The sequence below is a fragment of the Lacerta agilis genome, chromosome 10, assembly GCF_009819535.1.
Source record: "Lacerta agilis isolate rLacAgi1 chromosome 10, rLacAgi1.pri, whole genome shotgun sequence".
NCBI lineage: Eukaryota > Metazoa > Chordata > Lepidosauria > Squamata > Lacertidae > Lacerta > Lacerta agilis.
In genome coordinates this window covers 18,488,486-18,507,069 of record NC_046321.1, presented here as the reverse complement: position 1 = coordinate 18,507,069, position 18,584 = coordinate 18,488,486, and the positions used below count along the sequence as shown (strand labels likewise).

The following is an 18,584-nucleotide window of genomic DNA, read 5'->3' as shown; positions in this document are numbered from 1 at the left end:
TCCTCGGCTTGGTTCCCCTTGGTTCCAGCCTTTGCCCGTTCTCCTGTTTGGGCCATCCCTTTTCCAATCCAATGGCCTTCTCGGCTGCACAACACACACTGGTTTCTCCCTATACCAGTTTCCGCGCTCTCTGCCTCTTCCTTCAGTTGCACGTCCTCTTCCCTCAGTTGCACGTCCTCTTCCCTTCCTCATTTCCTCTTCTCCTTGTTGCTTCTCCCCTATAGCCCGTGCCAACATATTCAATTTCTTCTTTCTGTACTTCTCTCGTTTCCTTTCCTTTTCCTCATCTCTATTATCATATACACGCTGAGCAGTTGCTATCGTCCACTCCAATGAATGGCCTTCTAAACCACCCTTCTTCAGTATTTTCTTGCGGATATCTGGGGTTGATTGGGCTATGAAGGTAGTTTTTAATAATATCTCATTATTCCCCTCCTCTGGGTTTAGGGGTGTCCAGATTCGAAATGCCTCCTTCAGTCTTTCCAAGAACATGGCAGGACTTTCATCAGGCTTCTGGATAATTTCAGAAACTTTTGCCATATTGGTGGGCTTTCGCGCATCCCTAATGAGCCCTTGGATCAAAGTGCTCCTATAAGATTTGAGCTTCTGCCTGGCATCTGCCTCATTGTAATCCCAGTTGGGATCTGTGAGGGGATATTGAAGCAATCTTTCTCCCTCGTCTACTTTGTCGTCTGCCAGAAGGCGATGAGCCTCAGTACGTACTCTCTGCACTTCTTCGCTTGTTTGCAATTTCTGCTGGCAATCTTCCCAAGTAGGGGTAAGTGTTTTCATCAAAGAAGTGATCAACGTGATCACCTTCTCGGGGTCCTCAGAAGTTATTTCTTTAACTCTTTCCATTTCTTCTTTTAGCATCTGATGCTCCTCATGTTTTAGCGCCCGCTCATATGTACTCAGGAAGGCTCTTAAATACTCCTCAGAGTCTTTACTTTTGATCTGAGCCAGCTTCAAAAGCCCATCAGACACACCTGCAGCAGCCTGCCACCTCTTCATGATCAGCCTAGCCCTTTGGTAATTTACTGCAGTGTTCTCTGGGGTTCTGGCATGGATGCCAGGGGTACATGGCAAATCCTCTGGTTGTTGGTTTAACTCATGGGTGGGATACACACTTTTCTTAGGCGTTTGAAGAACTGCCTTGGGGTCTGTTGCCTCTGTCTCTCCTCCTTGTTCCTCTACTGCCCTTGGAGCCTGGCCTCGCGGCGATTGACTCAGTGGGGGTTGGAATGGAGCACTGGGAACATAAGGGGTTGTCTGCTGAACAATGTCTAAGTCTGTTCTGTCGAGATCACTTGCTACTTGCAACTGTGCTTTCTCTCCAGAGCATGGCATTATCTTCTTTTTGCATTGTTCCTTCGGGTTCTGGTCTATACATCCTTTCCATATATTTACATATGGAATCTGATCCAAACGTGTTTGGATTACTGCTGCCCACAGTGGGTTCACTTTCACAGGATCAAAGGATCCTTCAGATGGCCATCCGGTGTCTAGTGTTGGCCAATCCACTTCACAAAGACTTCTCATCTTTTCCTTGTCTAGCTTGATACCATAGGCATTGCCTTTGTTAGCTAACTTCCAGTTGTTCAAAATGCACTGGAGCGGGGTCAGTGGGGTTGAAAAACCTCCCCCCATTTCCCGCGCCTTCAAACGTGCTTGCACACACACACTCGCACCCGGGGTTCGTGGCCTGGGCAGTCTCCTGCACACAGGAATCTCACTACTTGCCAGTCCCGTCTCTGCCAAGGCAGAGATCCACACTCAGTTTTGGGTTTCCTCTACGGTCCCCCACTCATACACTCTTTACAACCACACAGGTGCCTCACACACCACCTTCCCAACCTATCTCTGGTTCCCTTCTGGACGTCTCAGACGTCCTAGTTCCCTTCTGGGTGTCCAAGACGTCCACCCTTACCCTAGGGAGTGGCTTTCAGTTGTCTCATGGACTGATCGGGTCCACTCGGTACAAACCTATACCACCTCCCAGAAGAATGATCAATTCTTCTTTCCTTATCCCCTCTCCCAGGAGGATTCCTTACTTACCCTTCCCGCGGGTTGCCCTTCAGCGCTGCTCCTTCTCCTGTTCCTTGTGTCTGTTCCTTTGCGGCAAGGCGGTGGCCGCAGCAACGGCTTTCAGTTTCCCAGCCAAAGCTAGCCGGTGTGCACAGAAACTTTCAAGTGTTCCAACGACCACAAGCCACACCAGAAAAGGCACAGACCTGCCTTCATGTCAGCATCCAACACTCAAAGAGCCCCGGCCCACCCAGGGACGCCAAAATGTAAGACCATAATGGGCTCTTGAGCTCTTGAGCGGTGGATTCAGGAACACGAAGAGGCAAAAACCATGCAGGTTCAACAGGATTTATTTTGAGTTGCATATGCAAAGCAAAAGGCACAATCCAAAAGTTGGACTGAGCACTGAGAGACTGGCGCGTATTCCTTATAAAGACAATACAGAAACCGAAAATAGAAACCGAAAATTGGCTCAAGGTTCACATGTTCCCTAGGAGGGTAACCTCCCAAAGCCTCCCCAGTCTGGGAATGTGTACCTGGCGAGCTTTGAATGTACTTGGCAGGCTTCCCAGAAATATAGCAACATAAGCAACAACAGTCCCCTATTGTATGCTGAAGGTTGAACCTATTCATAAGGCATGTGTGTGTCTAATCAGCAAGAAAGCATAACTTCAGTTAACCGGCAATAATACTTATTGCATTAGATAGGAAATACAAAAGCATAAATCAATAATACCCATGCAGGGGGATGAGTCTACTAACTAGGAAATACCTTACATCTTAATGGACTGAATATAATGTTAATACAGGTGGCAGGAGCCAACTCCAGCTGCATTCCTCCCGGCTGTTCAGAAAGCGCATGCATCCCGTCCAAGGCTGAGAGCCCCCCCTTGCTCACACAACTCAGAGCTGCCCCTCTCCCAAAGACCCATAGGAACAATACACAAATATAAATCAATACATACCAATACATGTAAGGATACACAACTCCAACAAGCCTGATGCCTCCAGTATGATCAATCAACAAGACCAGCTCTTAAGCCCATTAAAGGCTAACCACAATTAATATTAACGGCACATTCCTTAAAAGGGGCTTTCCGTCCCCCTCTCTCGTGATGGTGTTTCTATGGTAACAGCCAAGGTGCTATTTCTGTATTAACAGGCCATTGTTTTAATTCCAGATCGTGCACCGTTATCTTTACCTTGAAGCTGCTGGCTAGTTTTGGCTGATTTCCCAGAAATAGTTGAAGAAGCAACATTAGGCACATTCCTTTTCCAAGGTCTCTGCCTCTAAGAGACTGTCTCTCTTAATATTACAGAAAAATACAGAAAATATATTAATGCACAAATGCTGTGAATGATACACAAATAAACAAGCTTAGAAAGCAATTAAGGCATTCATAATCAATATGGGATATTTAGCTATTTGAACTGTCCCCTTCATTTGGACTACAGCTCCCATCAGCCTTGACAATTGGCCGTGTTGTAGTTGATGGGAGGTATAGCTGAGCAACATAAAGGTTCCCCATCCCTGGCTTAAAGGGATGTTATCTAAGCTATAGTTTGCCAGCTGCCATCAACTAAGATTTTAAATTACAGGTGGGTAGCCGTGTTGGTCTGCCATAGTCAAAACAAAATAAAATAAAAAATTCTTTCCAGTAGAGGCACGGGTTTGCTGTATTGCCTGTTCTCTATGTCCTTGCTTATGCACTAAGCCAGGGGTCCCCAAACTAAGGCCCGGGGGCCGGATGCGGCCCAATCACCTTCTAAATCCGACCCTCGGATGGTCTGGGAATCAGCGTGTTTTTACATGAGTAGAATGTGTCCTTTTATTTAAAATGCATCTCTGGGATATTTGTGGGGCATAGGAATTTGTTCATAGTTTTTTTTCAAAATATTGTCTGCCCCCCCCCACAAGGTCTGAGGGACAGTGGACCGGCCCCCTGCTGAAAAAGTTTGCTGACCCCTGCACTAAGCATATGTGGAGCTGCAGGCTCCTGGAGCACTAAAAATATCCTTTCTTATGCCAAATTAACATTCCCAGAGCCTTTCTACTTTGTGAAGTTATATATGTTGAGGTGTGTATCTTAAAAGAGAATAAGATCTGCAAAAGCTGGTGAGAGAGCACACAGGGGAACCTGCTGACAAACAATTTACCTAACTACTTGTACATCTGCCAGATTACAAATCCCTAATTAGTTCTTCCTTTTGTAATAGCTGATGCACTTGCTGCTCAGGTGTTTTTTAAAATCTATAGCCTGCAGCCTATATTGCATAAAGAAGACTTATATTGTTGATGTAATGGTGCATTACACATAACACACCCAAGCTGCTCTTAATAAAGGTTTTACACTTGCGGAGATAACAGCTGGGCTAAATTATTTGACCTGCCTTTCCAGCAAAAACAAAATTCTAGTAATTCTCAATGAGGGTAGGATGCTCTTGCTGTTAAGCTAAGACAACAGAATATTTTGAAGTTCTTCTTTTACACAGTTTTGCCAATGCTTTGACCAGTGGTGGATCTATATGGTGAAATTCAGACCTATGAAATCTCTTGAGTGAGAGCGACACTGTTCCGTGTCACATACTGTCTTTCCAAGGGGAATTGCAGATATTAGTGTAGTGGCAAATTTAGAAGTGCCGGCTCCCACACTAGTGGGCCTGGTGTGGCACAACAGCAGAAGTCATTGGGCAATGCCATTGTTTGCCCACCCTTTCTGTGCATGCGTGCCCCTGTTCCTCCATGATTTGCCCATTAAAATGGCAGGAAAGAACAGTTTGCCTGTATACCACCCCTAACCCCATCAGTTCACACCCACAACTTTCTAGGTTAAGGGAGTTGCAAGTAAATTATTTCTGGAGAACAGTTAACACAGAAATGAGTGCAAGACTGCCACCATATTTCCAGAAGTAGCTTTTACATCGTGTGAAGACTCAAATATAATACGGAAAATAACAGTTAGGGAAACAGAACAAACTGCCACATGAATGCCGCCATACACGCAGTTTATTGTAGGCAGAATTTGTGTAAGTCTTCGATGAGTTCATTAAATAGTAAAATCAATTTTGTTGGATGGTTAGGCAACAAGCATGTCCCTTTTGATTTCACTCACCTTGCCTAACCAGGACACAGTTCCTGTGTGTGTGGGTGTGTTTCTCCCTCAGCTATCAACACAGCTGCTGTTTCAGAGGCCCGGTACCTGATTTGCAGGAAGAGGCCTCTCTGTGTACACAGTTATCATTTCCTACAACTGATACTGGAGTGGAGTTTGTGAATGGCACAACAAATACCAGTTTCCTAATTATATACTGCTCCTCTCAAGGTACATCAATATGTTTATCCTCTTTTACTTAAAACCGGGGCCTCCAGCAGAGTTATTTTTCTTCTTCATGCTACCTGCTACCTCAGGTGTGGAAACCCTGTGGCCTTCCATAGTTGTTGGACTCCCATCAGCTCCAGGCAGCACAGTTAATGGTGGGGGGTGATGGGAGCTAGAGTCCAGCATCATTTGCACAGCTGTTTGTCTGCCATCCCTGTACTTACCTGATCCATTTAACTAGAGATGTGAGGGATTGATCTTGGGACTTTCTGCACACAAGGAATGGACTCCATGGAATTACGATCCCTTAGGTAGGTAGATTAGGCTGAGAGATAAATAGTAAACTTATTTCCTTAGACATTCAAAGTACTAGATACACGTTTGCCATTTTGCCTTTGTGTGTAGTGTTTTTGTTAATTACTGCATAACTGGCATGGTGTCCAACAGAAGGCTTTCTGTTACACTATAAACACTGAAGAATCTGCTCTTCTTTTTGGCATGAAATATTCATTCAAATTGGGTGGGGGGTTTAAATTTTTTTGTTAAGGCTTACCTCCTTAAAACGTTCTGCCTCAGCTGTTAAACAAGCCGAGTTACACAAAGCACATCCTGCTCTTTCTCTCATGCTCAGATCTCAACATCTTTGTTCTGTAGCCAAAAAAGCAGCCGAAGTACCAGGAGAGGCTGGGAGTTGTATGCCATCTTCCAGCTGCTGAGTTGGGTAACAAATGTAAGCTGCTAAAAAAACACATAGCGGCTTATTCACCATAGCACAAGTCCAGTTTTGAAACATGTGTGATAGATATGCATACCAGTAAGTCAAATTCCTCCTTTTCAGCCCTACGTCTCATATATCCCCACATCACCTGCCTTGGTATCATCTGCCTTGTTAAAAAAAAATGGTGGCATAACACTGTTCCAGGGATTGGAGGAAGGTAGTGTGTTTGTGACATCACAGGTGTTAGCCAATATGTGCTGTTCAAGCTGAACCACCCAGAAAATCAGCAGAACCATTGTCTTTCCAGAGCCATGCCCCCAGAGAGAGAAATGCATGTGTTGCAGAGCAGCAGGGCCACTGTCAACATCTCTCTTCTGTAACTGCAGCTACTCACTGTTTTGAAATCTGCCCACTGCACTGCTCTTCAAGCATGTTGAAAACTCCACCCCTATTGCTTTTGTTTTATTTAGCTCTGGCATACTTACAAAACTCTCTGTGTGTGCATGAGCAAGGCCACGGCAAACATGCTACTGTCAACAAAGCTTGCAAACTGGCAAAAGGAAGAACCTGTTCTTTCCAGCAGGCATCTCTGTGCAAAACAGAGCATAGTGGTGGCTGCTTTTATGCTAATAATGATCTGGAAGTTTATAGAGAGGAGAGGACAAAAAGTCCTCAGGCAGTGTTAGGAAGTACAGTCGTACCTTGGATCCTGAACGCCTTGCGAGTTGAACATTTTGGTTCCCAAACGCCGCAAACCCGGAAGTGAGTGTTCCGGTTTGCGAACGTTCTTTGGAACCCGATTGCAGGAGCCAGTCAAAAGCCACGCTTTGGTTTCCGAACGTTTTGGAAGTTGAACGGACTTCCGGAACGAATTCCGTTCAGCTTCTGAAGTACCACTGTAACTAGGCTAGGACTGACTAAGAGGAGAGATCAGGAACTTCAGTTGGTTCAGAATGCAGTTTTTGCTGGGGCAGGAGATCAGAAGACACTAATCTGATCCTTTATCAAGGCTTTCCCTATGGTTAACTGTAATTACACCACACTTTGCCATTTGTTAATAACTATGTTTTAGTGTTTTAACTTGCTTTAGTGATGTATTTTGCCTTCTTTTAATTCATGGATTCACTGATGTGAGATTCTGATTCATCCCCCCCCCACACACACACACACTTTTTAACCTTTATTTGTAAAGAGGTAAGCCAATCAACAGGAGGCTAAAAAAAAACGTTTCTCTTAGTTTCATATTTTCAGCCCAATCCTATGTATATTTACTGATGAATACACTTTGCTGTCTTCAAAGGGGATTGCTCTGCTATAAACATGGATTGAATTCTCGAGGACATTTTGCAGATAACATGATACCTGTTAGATACATGCTTGCTTTAATGAAACACAGGAAACACTGTACTTTTCGCACCATAGGGCGCACCGGACCATAGGGCGCACCTCGTTTTTAGAGGCGGAAACAAGAAAAAAAATATTTTTCTGGTTTTCCTCCTCTAAAAGCCCTGTTTTTTTGAGGATCAGCTAAAAGTTTTGCAGCTTTTTTTTGCAAAGGGAAAAGCCCTGTTTTTTTGAAGATCAGCTAAAAGTTTCCAGACAGATAATCTAATCAGCCAGTCACATGTAGCTGGGGAAACAAACAACCTCCCTCTGAAGCACATTCAACAAAGGAGGGCGGGGCTGAAAGGGAGCCAGGGACTCTTATCTCTCTCCTGATCTCTTGCTGATCAGCTGCTGAGCGGGGTCCTTTCAACACCCCCTTTTCTCTTTGTAAAATAAAAAGCATGATCCTCTTTTGGCCCCTGGGCAATTCAGCTCCAGGGACCACCATTCGCTCCATAAGACGCACAGATATTTCCCCTTACTTTTTAGGAGGAAAAAAGTGTATCTTATGGAGCGAAAAATACAGTAAGTTCAAATTGCCAGTTATATTATACACCTGTTAGGTACTTTAGAGTTGCAAGGAGGCATAAACAGCTTTGCTAGAGGGGCTGTGGCTTCTAAGGCACACTGTTTCATATGTGGTGACCTTGCCCTATGGTGAAAGCTTTGGGGGATTTGATTGTAACTAGAATCAACCTAAGAACGGACTCCTTCATCGAGATGGATCCTAAATTGTGCTTAAATAGAAGGCTGCTGTATTGTCTGCTATATGTTGCATCGATAGTGCTATGCAGCTTCCAGTGGTGCTTGCACATTGACTAGTGAAGAGCTTTTGCATAATAATGGAAAGCAAAAATAGAGACTAAATTGCTGGAAACATGCCTGTAGATCCTATGTCTTATGGTAGGAAAATTCTTGCTGTTTCTGGCCTGTTAGAAATTTTAAAGGAGTTTGGATCAGGATAACCACCCAAGACACAACAGCGTTTGGATGAGTTATAACTTTAACAACCCAATTCTTGGGAAGGTGTGCCTAAGCTCATTGACTCCAGTGAGCTTAGGTATGCCTAAATCTGCACAGGGTCAAGCTGCCCATCTAGGGTAAACAACACAGCTCTCCTCTTTACAGATTGTATCATCAGTGCAAGCAAAGCACTGCATTGGCGTTCCCTGCTGGCTGTTTGAAGAGCTGATTTCCTCCTGTATAAACCAGAGCATTTTCATGCATCTCCAGGCACAACTGCTGAGTTTGCTTTCCTGCCTTTTAAGTGTATCCTTAGGTAGCAACCTGAAGTTGGAGCCCTTCTGCACAGGGACTAGCACCCTCTGCTACAGAAACAGAAACCTGTCATAGAGCTGAAGCTGATTGTACAGCATCCTTGTAACCAATTTTTAATTCCCTTTTTGTAGAAACATGAGCTCTGCTGGCCCTGAAGGGAGGAAAAAGATGCGAGAATGTGAAGGGTTGATTGAATCGCTGGTGTATTATATCCAAGGCACCACCGCAGACCACCAGCCGGATGATAAGGTGAGCTTTCCAAATGAAGGGATTTTCTGGGTCTAGGACAGAAATAACCAATGTTGATGGACTACAACTCCCACCATCCCTCACCATTGACCATGCTGGCTGGGGCTGATGGGGGTTGTGATGCAGCAACATCTGGAAGTCACCAGATGAGGGAAGGCTGCCCTACTCAGGATCCAGAGCTGACCTGAGACATTAAATGTTTGGGGCACTTTTCACCTTGGCTACCACTGGAGAAAATCAAGACAAAAGTGCAATGTTTTGAAATTCTAAGGCCAGACATCTAAGCGCCAGTTACAAAAGTGCATTGCAGGTCTTTAGCGATTGCTTCCAGTTATTTACACAGCCAGAATAATGCACGTTTGTTCTCCCTTCCAGGCCACGGAGAACTGTGTGTGCATCCTTCACAATCTCTCCTACCAACTAGAGTCCGAACTCCCTGGTAGCTATGCACAGAATATCTACATGCAAAGAAGAAATGTTCCTACTAGCGACAGCAGCATTGGATGCTTTGGAACAAGGAGCAGGAAAGCAAAGCAGGTAATAGAGGGCTGTTATTTGGGGAAGGAGCTTCAAGCAGCTTAGTGTGCAGAGGACAATTTTTTTTTTTGTATGCAGAAGGTCCCATTTCCAGGTAGAGTAGGGCTGTGCAAGACCCTGGTCTCAAACCCTTTGAGAGTGCTGCTGCCAGGCTTCTCCAGAAGCATCTGCTCTGAAGGCCACAACATCCAGATCAGGGGGAGAGGTTCATGGCAGCTCCTGCCACATCTGACAACGTGTTTCATTGATTCAGCTGCACAGAGCAAGGGGGCTAGCGAATGGACAGCCCTGCCTTTCAGTGAGGAAATTAATATAGACGGCCTTGTGGTCCTTTCTGATGGACTCACGGACAAAATGGTTCAGCTCAACATCTAGTTCCTGCTGAGCCTCATCCTGCAAGGATTTTCAGACAGCCTTTCACTCTGATTCAGAATTTAGGATTAGCAGCCCATTGTTAGGAGCCATTAGCGCAGGGCTCCTTTTGGTTAGATCCAGAAAAGTCAGCCTTGCCGGGGGGGGGGGGAGGAACTGTTTTGTTTCTGCGGATTTTTTAATTTTGTTTTGTTTCGTTTCTGGTTGTTTAATGCATCTGCGTGTTTAGCAGCAGCAGGACCTGCCGCTCCCTGAGGAAAAGAGCAACCCCCGAGGTGTTGAAACCCTTTGGCATTCCACCCTGATAAGGATATATCTGTCCTTAATAGCAAAAAGCACAAGGAACTTTACCCAGGAAGCATCGCTGGGAGCTTTGCAGAACCTCACAGCGGGAAGTGGACCTGTAAGTAGAAAGAGAGGGGATTCCCCCTTTTATCTTGCTTTCCTTCCATCCCCTCCCCGGTAGTTCAGTATGTTTTTGATGACCTCATGAGAAGGATTTACAGTTTCCTGCTGTATTGGCTCTCAATACAGAGAACCAGTGAGGCATCGTGGTTACAGCACTGGACTAGGACCTGCGGGAGAACTACGTTTGCCTCCTTGATCTTCCAGTAAATATCATCTGAAGAAATGCTTTTCTCATTGTTCAGTAAAGGAGATCCGATTCTAAACTTTCAGGGCCAGAGTCGGGGGTTGGCATTGTTGGGCCCCCATCTCAACAGGAAGCTCCACTCCTGATTGCCGGAGCTCCCTGGTGCTGGTGGTGGTCCTCTCTTGCCATGGCTACCTATTCACCCACTCCGTCTCTCTGCCTCCAGAGGGAGAGGACCAGAGAACAATGGAAGAGAGGAAGCAGAAGGAACAGGAGCTGCCACCAGCTCATTTGTCTGCCATTTTCTCCCTAGGCAGCAGTGGAGGATTGTTAGAAGCAGAGGCAGAACAGGGTGGCAATTGCAGGAAGGAAGAGAGGGGGTCCCCTTGCCCAACAGACATGCACACAAACCTGAGACCATCACTGCCCCCTGTGCTGTGCATTTTTATTATATTTCTACCCCGTCCTCTTTCAAAGGAGCTTCAGGTGGCATATGTTTTTATCCTCACAACAACCCTGTGAAGTAGATTAGGCTGAGAGCAAGTGACTGGGCTCTGTGAGCTTCATTGCTGACTGGAGATTTGAACCTGGGTCGCCTTCTTTTCTCTGGTTCAGAGAATCTGTGATCCTCCAGATGCTGTTGGACTCCCAGCCCCAGCCAAGATGGCCAATGCTTATGGAGCTATGGTCCAGCACAGGTTCCCTACCCCTGTCCTAGTCTGATATACTGCTCCATGCCGGATCTCACATCATTCTCCCGCTGTGCCTTTGCCACTTAACTCCGCTCTCCAATGTTAGTTGAGCAGCAGCCATCAGTGCTGCTGCATCAACCAAAGAAGTTTCTTCCGAGACCAGCTGCACTATTTCTGACCAGGCTATTCCCTTTCCTGTCTGCTGTGTGTAAGGGGCAGGCGGCAATATTGTTGCGGGAGCATCTTGCAAAGGCTGAAATGGAACTGGGACGTCCTATTAGGTGTCTAGCACAGTTACGGAACTGAATTAGCTCTAATGTCTCTCAGTACCATGCAATGAAATTATAATTGGTTTAGACCAGTTTAGCTGGCATGGCTGCACCCGAAAAGATCCTGGGAACTATAGTTGGATATGGGAGCTGAGAATTCCTGTCGCTTACCATAGAGCAGAAGCTGTCCTTGGGAGAGGGAGTGGTTTGTAAACCTGCTAAGTCTATGGTGTAGACACGTTTTAACAACGTGGTGTCCTCTAGATGTTGTTGGACTAAAACTCCCATCATATCTGACAGCTGGCCGTGCTGGCTGGAGCTGATGGGACAACATGTCAAAGGCACCGTATTGGTTGTCCCTGCCTTAACGACTCTTTGGCCATTGAACAACAATCACCACCTATCTGAAAGAAAAAGATGCATTCCATGAACTGGTGGTCTCGCTTATGCCTGAAGAAGCTGTGTGTGTTTTCTGACAGATGCCATTTGGAGTAGCCCAAGTCATTGTCAAGAAGGCCAATGGCCTCCCAAGTATTCGAAACATGCTGCACGTGAGCTGCCCAAGTGTTAAGAAAACGGCCGTCTCCTTGCTCAGGAACTTGTCTCGCAACACCTCGCTGCAGAATGAAATAGGTAAATAAATGTGCAATGACTGGCCAAAATTACTTCAGTGTCAGATTACTGTTAAATGCATAGTAAGTATATAAACACATTTTGATGAATCCCCTTCCATTAATAATGGCAGTAATAATGGTTTGCCTTAATAAACAATCACAGCTGTGTGTGTGGACTTCGTTCAACTTAATGCTTTCTATCTGGGATGATATGGAAGTTCAGTCTGTGATGTTACATCTGTGATGGTTGTTTCCATTAGCTCTATAATGGCATTCAAATCCGGTTCACACTAGGGAATCAAGATTGCACTGGCACCACTTCTGCTGTGCCCCACTCCAGAGCAAATAACCCCAGCACATTTTAAAGTCCATAGATATTTTAATCAGTCAAGAGGAATGTTTTCACCTGGCACCTAAATATATGTAATGGCAGTGCCAGTGAACCTCTCTGGGGAGAGCATTCCACAAGCGGGGTGCCACCGCAGAAAAGGCCCATTCTCATGTTGCCACCTTCCGGTTCTCTCGTGGAGGGGACACATAAAGAAAGTCCTCAGATGATCGCAGGGGGCCCTCCTACTCATCCTAGTGAGTGGGGCCCTAGATGCACAGTGGATTACTGGTAAATGGAAGCCAGCCTCTGGATCAGGCATAGGCAACCTTCGGCTCTCCAGATGTTTTGGACTACAATTCCCATCATCCCTGACCACTGGTCCTGTTAGCTAGGGATCATGGGAGTTGTAGGCCAAAACATCTGGAGAGCCGAAAGTTGCCTATGCCTGCTCTGGATAAACCTAATGAAAAAGTGTCACGCCCCATAAAGTTTTTATGGAGTAAGCATCTTTAAAGAAAACCCCATCTGAAGTGCTTTGCAAATTAAAAATGCTGAATATTACTTGCTGGATACCGTTTGAGCAGACAGCTGCAGAGCTTTAAACTTGAGGATTCTAAGGGCACATCGTGTTTCACTTTTCAGCCAGAGAAGTGTTGCCAGATTTGGTCGCCGTGCTTCCAGATGCTGCCCCAACCTCTGACATTGCAAACGAGACCACGGCTTCTGCTTGCTATGCTTTATACAACCTGACTCAGAACAGCTCCCAGAATGCTCGGCTTCTCTTGAACTCTGATGGCATCTCAAAGGTTCTGAACATCAGCTTGAGTGACAGGTGAGCCATTTTCATATATATCCCCCCTTCCCCCCCAAAAAAGCACAAAACAAGCAGTGTCCCCAGCATTATCCTGCTGTCCAGAGACCCCTGTGTGGTATCCCTGCAGTGCTAAAGAACTACCTTGTTTCAGGGCAATACTTGGCATGCTCTGTTCTGAGCAATTATTTGCTTAGATTGGCATCAGCGTGCAATTGAGTTTAGTGAGTGGTTTGATTGATATAAAAAACATTTCAGTACGTTTCAAGAGGTTGCACTTGAGTGAGAACGACATTTCCTTTACAGTGGACGCTCTGGTTGTGAACGCGATCCGTGCGGGAGGCGCGTTTGCAACCCGCACCGCTGCATCTGTGCATGCACGTGACGCAATTCGGTGCTTTTGCGCATGTGCAAAGCGCAATTCAGCGCTTCTACACATGCGCGAGCACCGAAACACGAAAGTAACCCGTTCTGTTACTTCCGGGTTCAGCGCGGTGCGCAACCCAAAATCATGCAACCTGAAGCGGCCATAACCCAAGGTATGACTGTACTGTATTGCTGTTTCTGCTTGCAGTTATGTGGTCCAGTTACTATATCCCTTTATTCTCTTATAGAATCACTGGCATTGTAGACCTAGTTCTCAAACTCATGCCAGTGTTGTGCCATTTCCAACTTATAAATATTCCTAAAATGCATCCATTTCAATCTCCCTCCACTGGAAATATTTTATTCTCTCATTCCTTCTTGTCTTCTCTTTCTGCTCTACCTTTTTCTTCAGCCACACTTCTTTAACATGGCATTTGATAGTAGAGAGAGATAAATATATTCATTCCTATCCTCTTGAGTAGGGTTGTTTGCTTTCTACTGAATTTTAAACTGTATTTTTAAAATTGATGCAATCCACCCTGTGATCTCATGGTGAAGGATGGATAAGAAATTAATTAAATAACAACAATAATAATAATGGGGATTTCCTCTAACTTACTAAACCCCTTGAAATTAATGGAATCTAAGTTAATCATGTATATTTAACTTCTCTGTTTTGCATAACTAGCATTGGATACAACACAGTAATAATTGTCCCTCTTTTATTCTTGATTCCACTGGCTGGGGGAGGGGCTTTTCTGTGTCTTATTTTGCCCACATTTCTTCTTTGTTACACTCCCTCTGTTGCTCTCTGTTTGTTTACTGCAGCACGTGCTCCTGCTCTTTCTCTTTTAAATATCTTCACACGTTCTTCTCTAGACTCTCTTTCCCATTTGCCTTCTCACCATCTTGATTCTGCCAAAATCCCTTCCTCTTTGCTAAACCTCAGGTTGTGATTTGTATTTTGTGCCTGCCTCACCCCTTCTCCAACTCCCCTTTCTCTTTGGCAACTCACTGCTTCCTGAGAAAGACCTCCTCCTTCTTCTGTATATACCTACCCAGACATTGAGTTCCTCTTGAGGGCTTGGTTCAAGGTGCCCCTGCCAAGTGAAATGAGGTGAGCAAGTACCAAATTGAAGGTCTTCTTGGGGTTGGTGAGAGGCTCACCTGCTGCTTTATCCATGGCCTTTTTAGTGACAGGTGAAGGAAGACCTTTTTATTCACCTGGGCTGTGTTTTAGATCAGCTATCTAAACTATTTTATACCCCAGGGAATGGGCAGCTGTATAAATTTAATGAGCATTAAAGTAATAATAATCTACACGTCTCATTCCTTTTGTTTCTTTCCTTTCCTACCTTTAAACCTAGATTCCCTTCCTCTTCATTCGCCCTTTCTGTTGTGTACCTTCCTGTGTCTTTTGAGACTCAGTGCCCCATGGGCAAAGTCTGTTCTTTTTAACTTAGCTGAGCTGCTTTGCAAATAATGCTGATTGCTGTTGTTGTTGTTGTTATTATTCTCCTCCTCAGCAAAGCCGGCAGAGCTGCTTCCATCCTCTTGTATTCTTTATGGTCTCATGCTGATCTCCACAGTGCCTACAAAAAGGTACGCTGTCAACTAGCTCTGGGGCGATAACCTTCCTGTTGGTCGGTCGCAGTTGTTGTTTTTCAGTTGATTTTAAGTATTAACAGGTCTGTTTGCAAAGTCAGTTCTCTTTAACAGCGCAATCCTAACCATGTCTACTCTCACTTAAGTCCTTATTGAATTCAGTGATGCTTACTCCCGGTTAAGTGTGTTAGGATTGTAGCCTTAGTCTTCGAGAGACAAGCCAGTGACACATTTTCTCTAATTTAATACTGTATATTCTGGCGTATAAGACTACTTTTTAATCCAGGAAAATCTTCTCAAAAGTCGGGGGTCGTCTTATATGCCGGGTGGAGAATCTGTGGTCGAGTATATCTCAAACTCTATATTTTAACTGGAAAAGTTGGGGGTCGTCTTCTACGCCAGAAAATACGGTACTTCAATTTAAAAGTATAATCATTAAAGCAAAGTTCAGTGTTTCATAATAAAATGAAGCAGTTTCATCTCTGAACTTGTAGTCCACATTTCATTAAAAGTATTAATTTCCTGTCTCCCCTTTTCTTACCCAAATATCCTGCAGGTTTAGACATAAAGTTCTCAAGAAAGCCGTTTGCCTAGTAGTGTTTGCGTATCTTCCTCCAAGCCACATGGTCAGCTCTGTAGAGAGGTCTGAAACAAACATAGTTTTCTGCATCATGCACAGATCCATCTTGCCCAAACAACCTCAGCTCCATGTGTTCATGGATGACGCTGGGTTCTAATACTGTGAAAGCAGGAGAATTTAAACTCTTGGTTTAATCTCTCTTATTTTTTTTCATTTACAAGGCTAACTTTAAGAAGACTGATTTCATCAACAACAAGACAATAAGAGCCTACAATTCACTGAAAGACTGAAAAGTAGGCAACAAAGACCTTAAGGACTGATGAGATCATGCAGGGAATGGTATTACCATATCTTCAGCATGAACTCGCCAGCAAGAGCTGCATGGCATCCTTCAAGAGACTGATTTTATACTTTCCAAAGGATAAGCAGAAGAAAGTGCCCCCTCCCTTCCCAGATATTATCTGCCTTACACCACTGCTTCTTATTCCTTTTGAAATCAAGACTCATTTGCAAATCCTGTGGCCATTCAAGTTGCATCAAAGTAAATAATTCGAATACGAACTCTGATATTCACAACCTTTCGCAAATTGTATGTTGGCCCACTTTTGGACAAGGATTAACTCAGTATCCTGGTTTTATATTATGAGAAACTAAATAACCAAAGAAAATGGAATTTTGGAAATTTCTATGAATTTTTTTTTTTGCTTGCTTTTTTATTTTTTTTATTTTTTTGCTATGCCTAACTACTAATCATTGCTTTCTACAAAACTGCCCTCGTCTGCCAGATCTGTTGAAAAATGGAGGCAGATTCTTTATAGACTGCTTTTGAAACATTTTCCTGGGCTGTTGTGGGGTTTTTTAGCGTAATGCTCCAGTTGCCATTGCTGTGTGTGTGTGTGTGTGTGTGTGTGTTTGCTAAAACCTAACTTTCTAGCAATGCGGAAGTGAAAGAATCTACCAGTGGAGCTATTTTTAAAATGCCTGTGAACTTGGGGAATCCCCTTTTGTATTTCTTTTAGACAACCACACTTGTGAGTGTCCCAAATCACAAGACTATTCAGTCTGAGGACTCAACCAATTAATGTTTCGTGTGTGTGATTATTTCTTCCCTTTTCCTTAAGTTTGCCAGCTGGACAGGAAAATGTCCTGACTTGCTGCAGTGGCTTGGTCTGCAAAAATCAACCGGGGATGTTTAGCACAGCATCATCGCTTGCTTAAAAGAGGTGTTCAGATGACCTGGTTCACAAGCTCAGAGAATGGGCAGGCAGGAGGGGCACGGGAACTAACCCTGCTCCCTTCTAGCAAAATGTTTGCCAGCCACATCCCTCCAGCATGTGAGCATTCAAAGAAGGCCTCTAGGAATATACCACTGGAGATGCATAGAGCCCTTTCGCACGTGTGTTGAATGCAGAGACAGTGGGGGCATGGCTGCCAGGCACTTAGGCAATGGGACTAGTCTATCAAACAGTATTGGAACAAATGGGGGGAAGGTCACCTGAAACCATTTTCGCCATGTCTTCAGGTTGCTGTTAAACAGGAGTAAGGAACCTGTTAGAAACAAATAGGCAATCCTGCTTTTCACCTGTGCCTTTAGGAGCAGGTTGGACTTCCAGTTTTTCAGCCAGGTTTTGCCTTCTAAGAGCCTCTTGATCTGCAGCAGAAAATAGGGGTTGAAGTTTGTCTTCACACTGTGAAAAGCTTCTCCTGCAAATTCGAAGGCGCAAGTGCAGAGGCCAGCTGAACATCTCGCAGCCCTGCAGGAGCCTGACATTCTGAAACGAAGCAATCCAAGCTTTTCTCCTTGCTTTATCTTCCTGCCAGAATAAGTATGTTCTACCACATTTCTATGTATCACTGCTGCTGTTAAAGGCACAGGAGCAGTGAAGTTGGCAAGTTTCAACTACTGCAACAATTAGCAAGAGTGCAACTCGATGAGCAAAACTTCATCCTCCTGTCGCATGAAAATTGCCTGCATTCCCTTGCGTACGGACAGAAGCTGCTTTATTTTTGCTCATTTCAACCGCTGGGAAAGGTTTCCCCTGCTCATTTTCTGCATGGGATGCAGCTGTTTAAAGCACAGGATCCAGGGCCATAAAAGGAGTTGGCGACACAGCAGTTGTCTGCTGTTTCCTATATCAAGCAAATGAAAGTATGGATTGTTGGTTTTTCTTTCTTCAAAAGATGAGAAATACAATTATATTGGAATTCAGAATCGCCCTTGGCACTCATCTCAAGTGGTGATTACAAGCATACAATTAAAACTGCTAAAAATGGTTTTGAAAACAGTTCAAAGAAACCTTGAAAGTAGGTGTTCATCTTCTATTGTTTATAAACATAAGGCAGACACCTTTTCATACAGCTTGTTGAAACAAAAATGTCTCAGTGATTTACAGAAAGTAGGGAGTGGGGACCTGTCATATCTCAGCAGGGGCGCTGCTCAGTGAAACGGGGGCAGCCCACACTGAGAGCCCTGCTCTGGGTTACTGTCCAGCATATATCTGATATTTGGAGGACTTTGAGAAGAAACTCTTCCACATATTGCAGTGACCTACTTATAGGGCATTGTTTATTTATTAAAATATTCTGACGACATCCTTTATATGTAATAAGGTGCACAAAAACAATAAATAAATAAAATTACAGTTCGGAATAAAACAGCAGACACTAGGCCAATGGCAAATAGAGTTAAAAAGAATCCACCAGCCTGCAAAAAGTCTTTGGATAATAAATAGGTTTTTAGGAAAGTCCCCAAATTGCATCAGTACAGATAGCTCTGCTGTGCTTGTTCATTTATTCCGGCTTTGAATTTCCTCACCTGAATTCATTATTTGGTACATTT

The 18,584-nt window shown here is 44.4% G+C and overlaps 1 protein-coding gene across 2 annotated transcripts in view; it reads left to right on the top strand.

The window, feature by feature from the left end:
- Window positions 1–16,449, top strand: part of PKP2 (plakophilin 2) — a 57,779-nt gene extending 41,330 nt beyond the window's left edge. Inside the window, exons 7-13 of one of the 2 annotated variants that reach the window (XM_033162109.1) lie at window positions 8,859–8,976; window positions 9,352–9,513; window positions 10,118–10,288; window positions 11,918–12,071; window positions 13,026–13,215; window positions 15,087–15,162; window positions 15,967–16,449. In XM_033162109.1, the coding sequence (XP_033018000.1) occupies window positions 8,859–8,976; window positions 9,352–9,513; window positions 10,118–10,288; window positions 11,918–12,071; window positions 13,026–13,215; window positions 15,087–15,162; window positions 15,967–16,035 (940 nt within the window). In that variant the 3' untranslated portion in view covers window positions 16,036–16,449. Of the gene's footprint in view, window positions 1–8,858; window positions 8,977–9,351; window positions 9,514–10,114; window positions 10,289–11,917; window positions 12,072–13,025; window positions 13,216–15,086; window positions 15,163–15,966 lie in introns of both variants that reach the window. The other variant, XM_033162108.1, reaches the window with a different exon arrangement.
- Window positions 16,450–18,584: the final 2,135 nt, after the last annotated feature.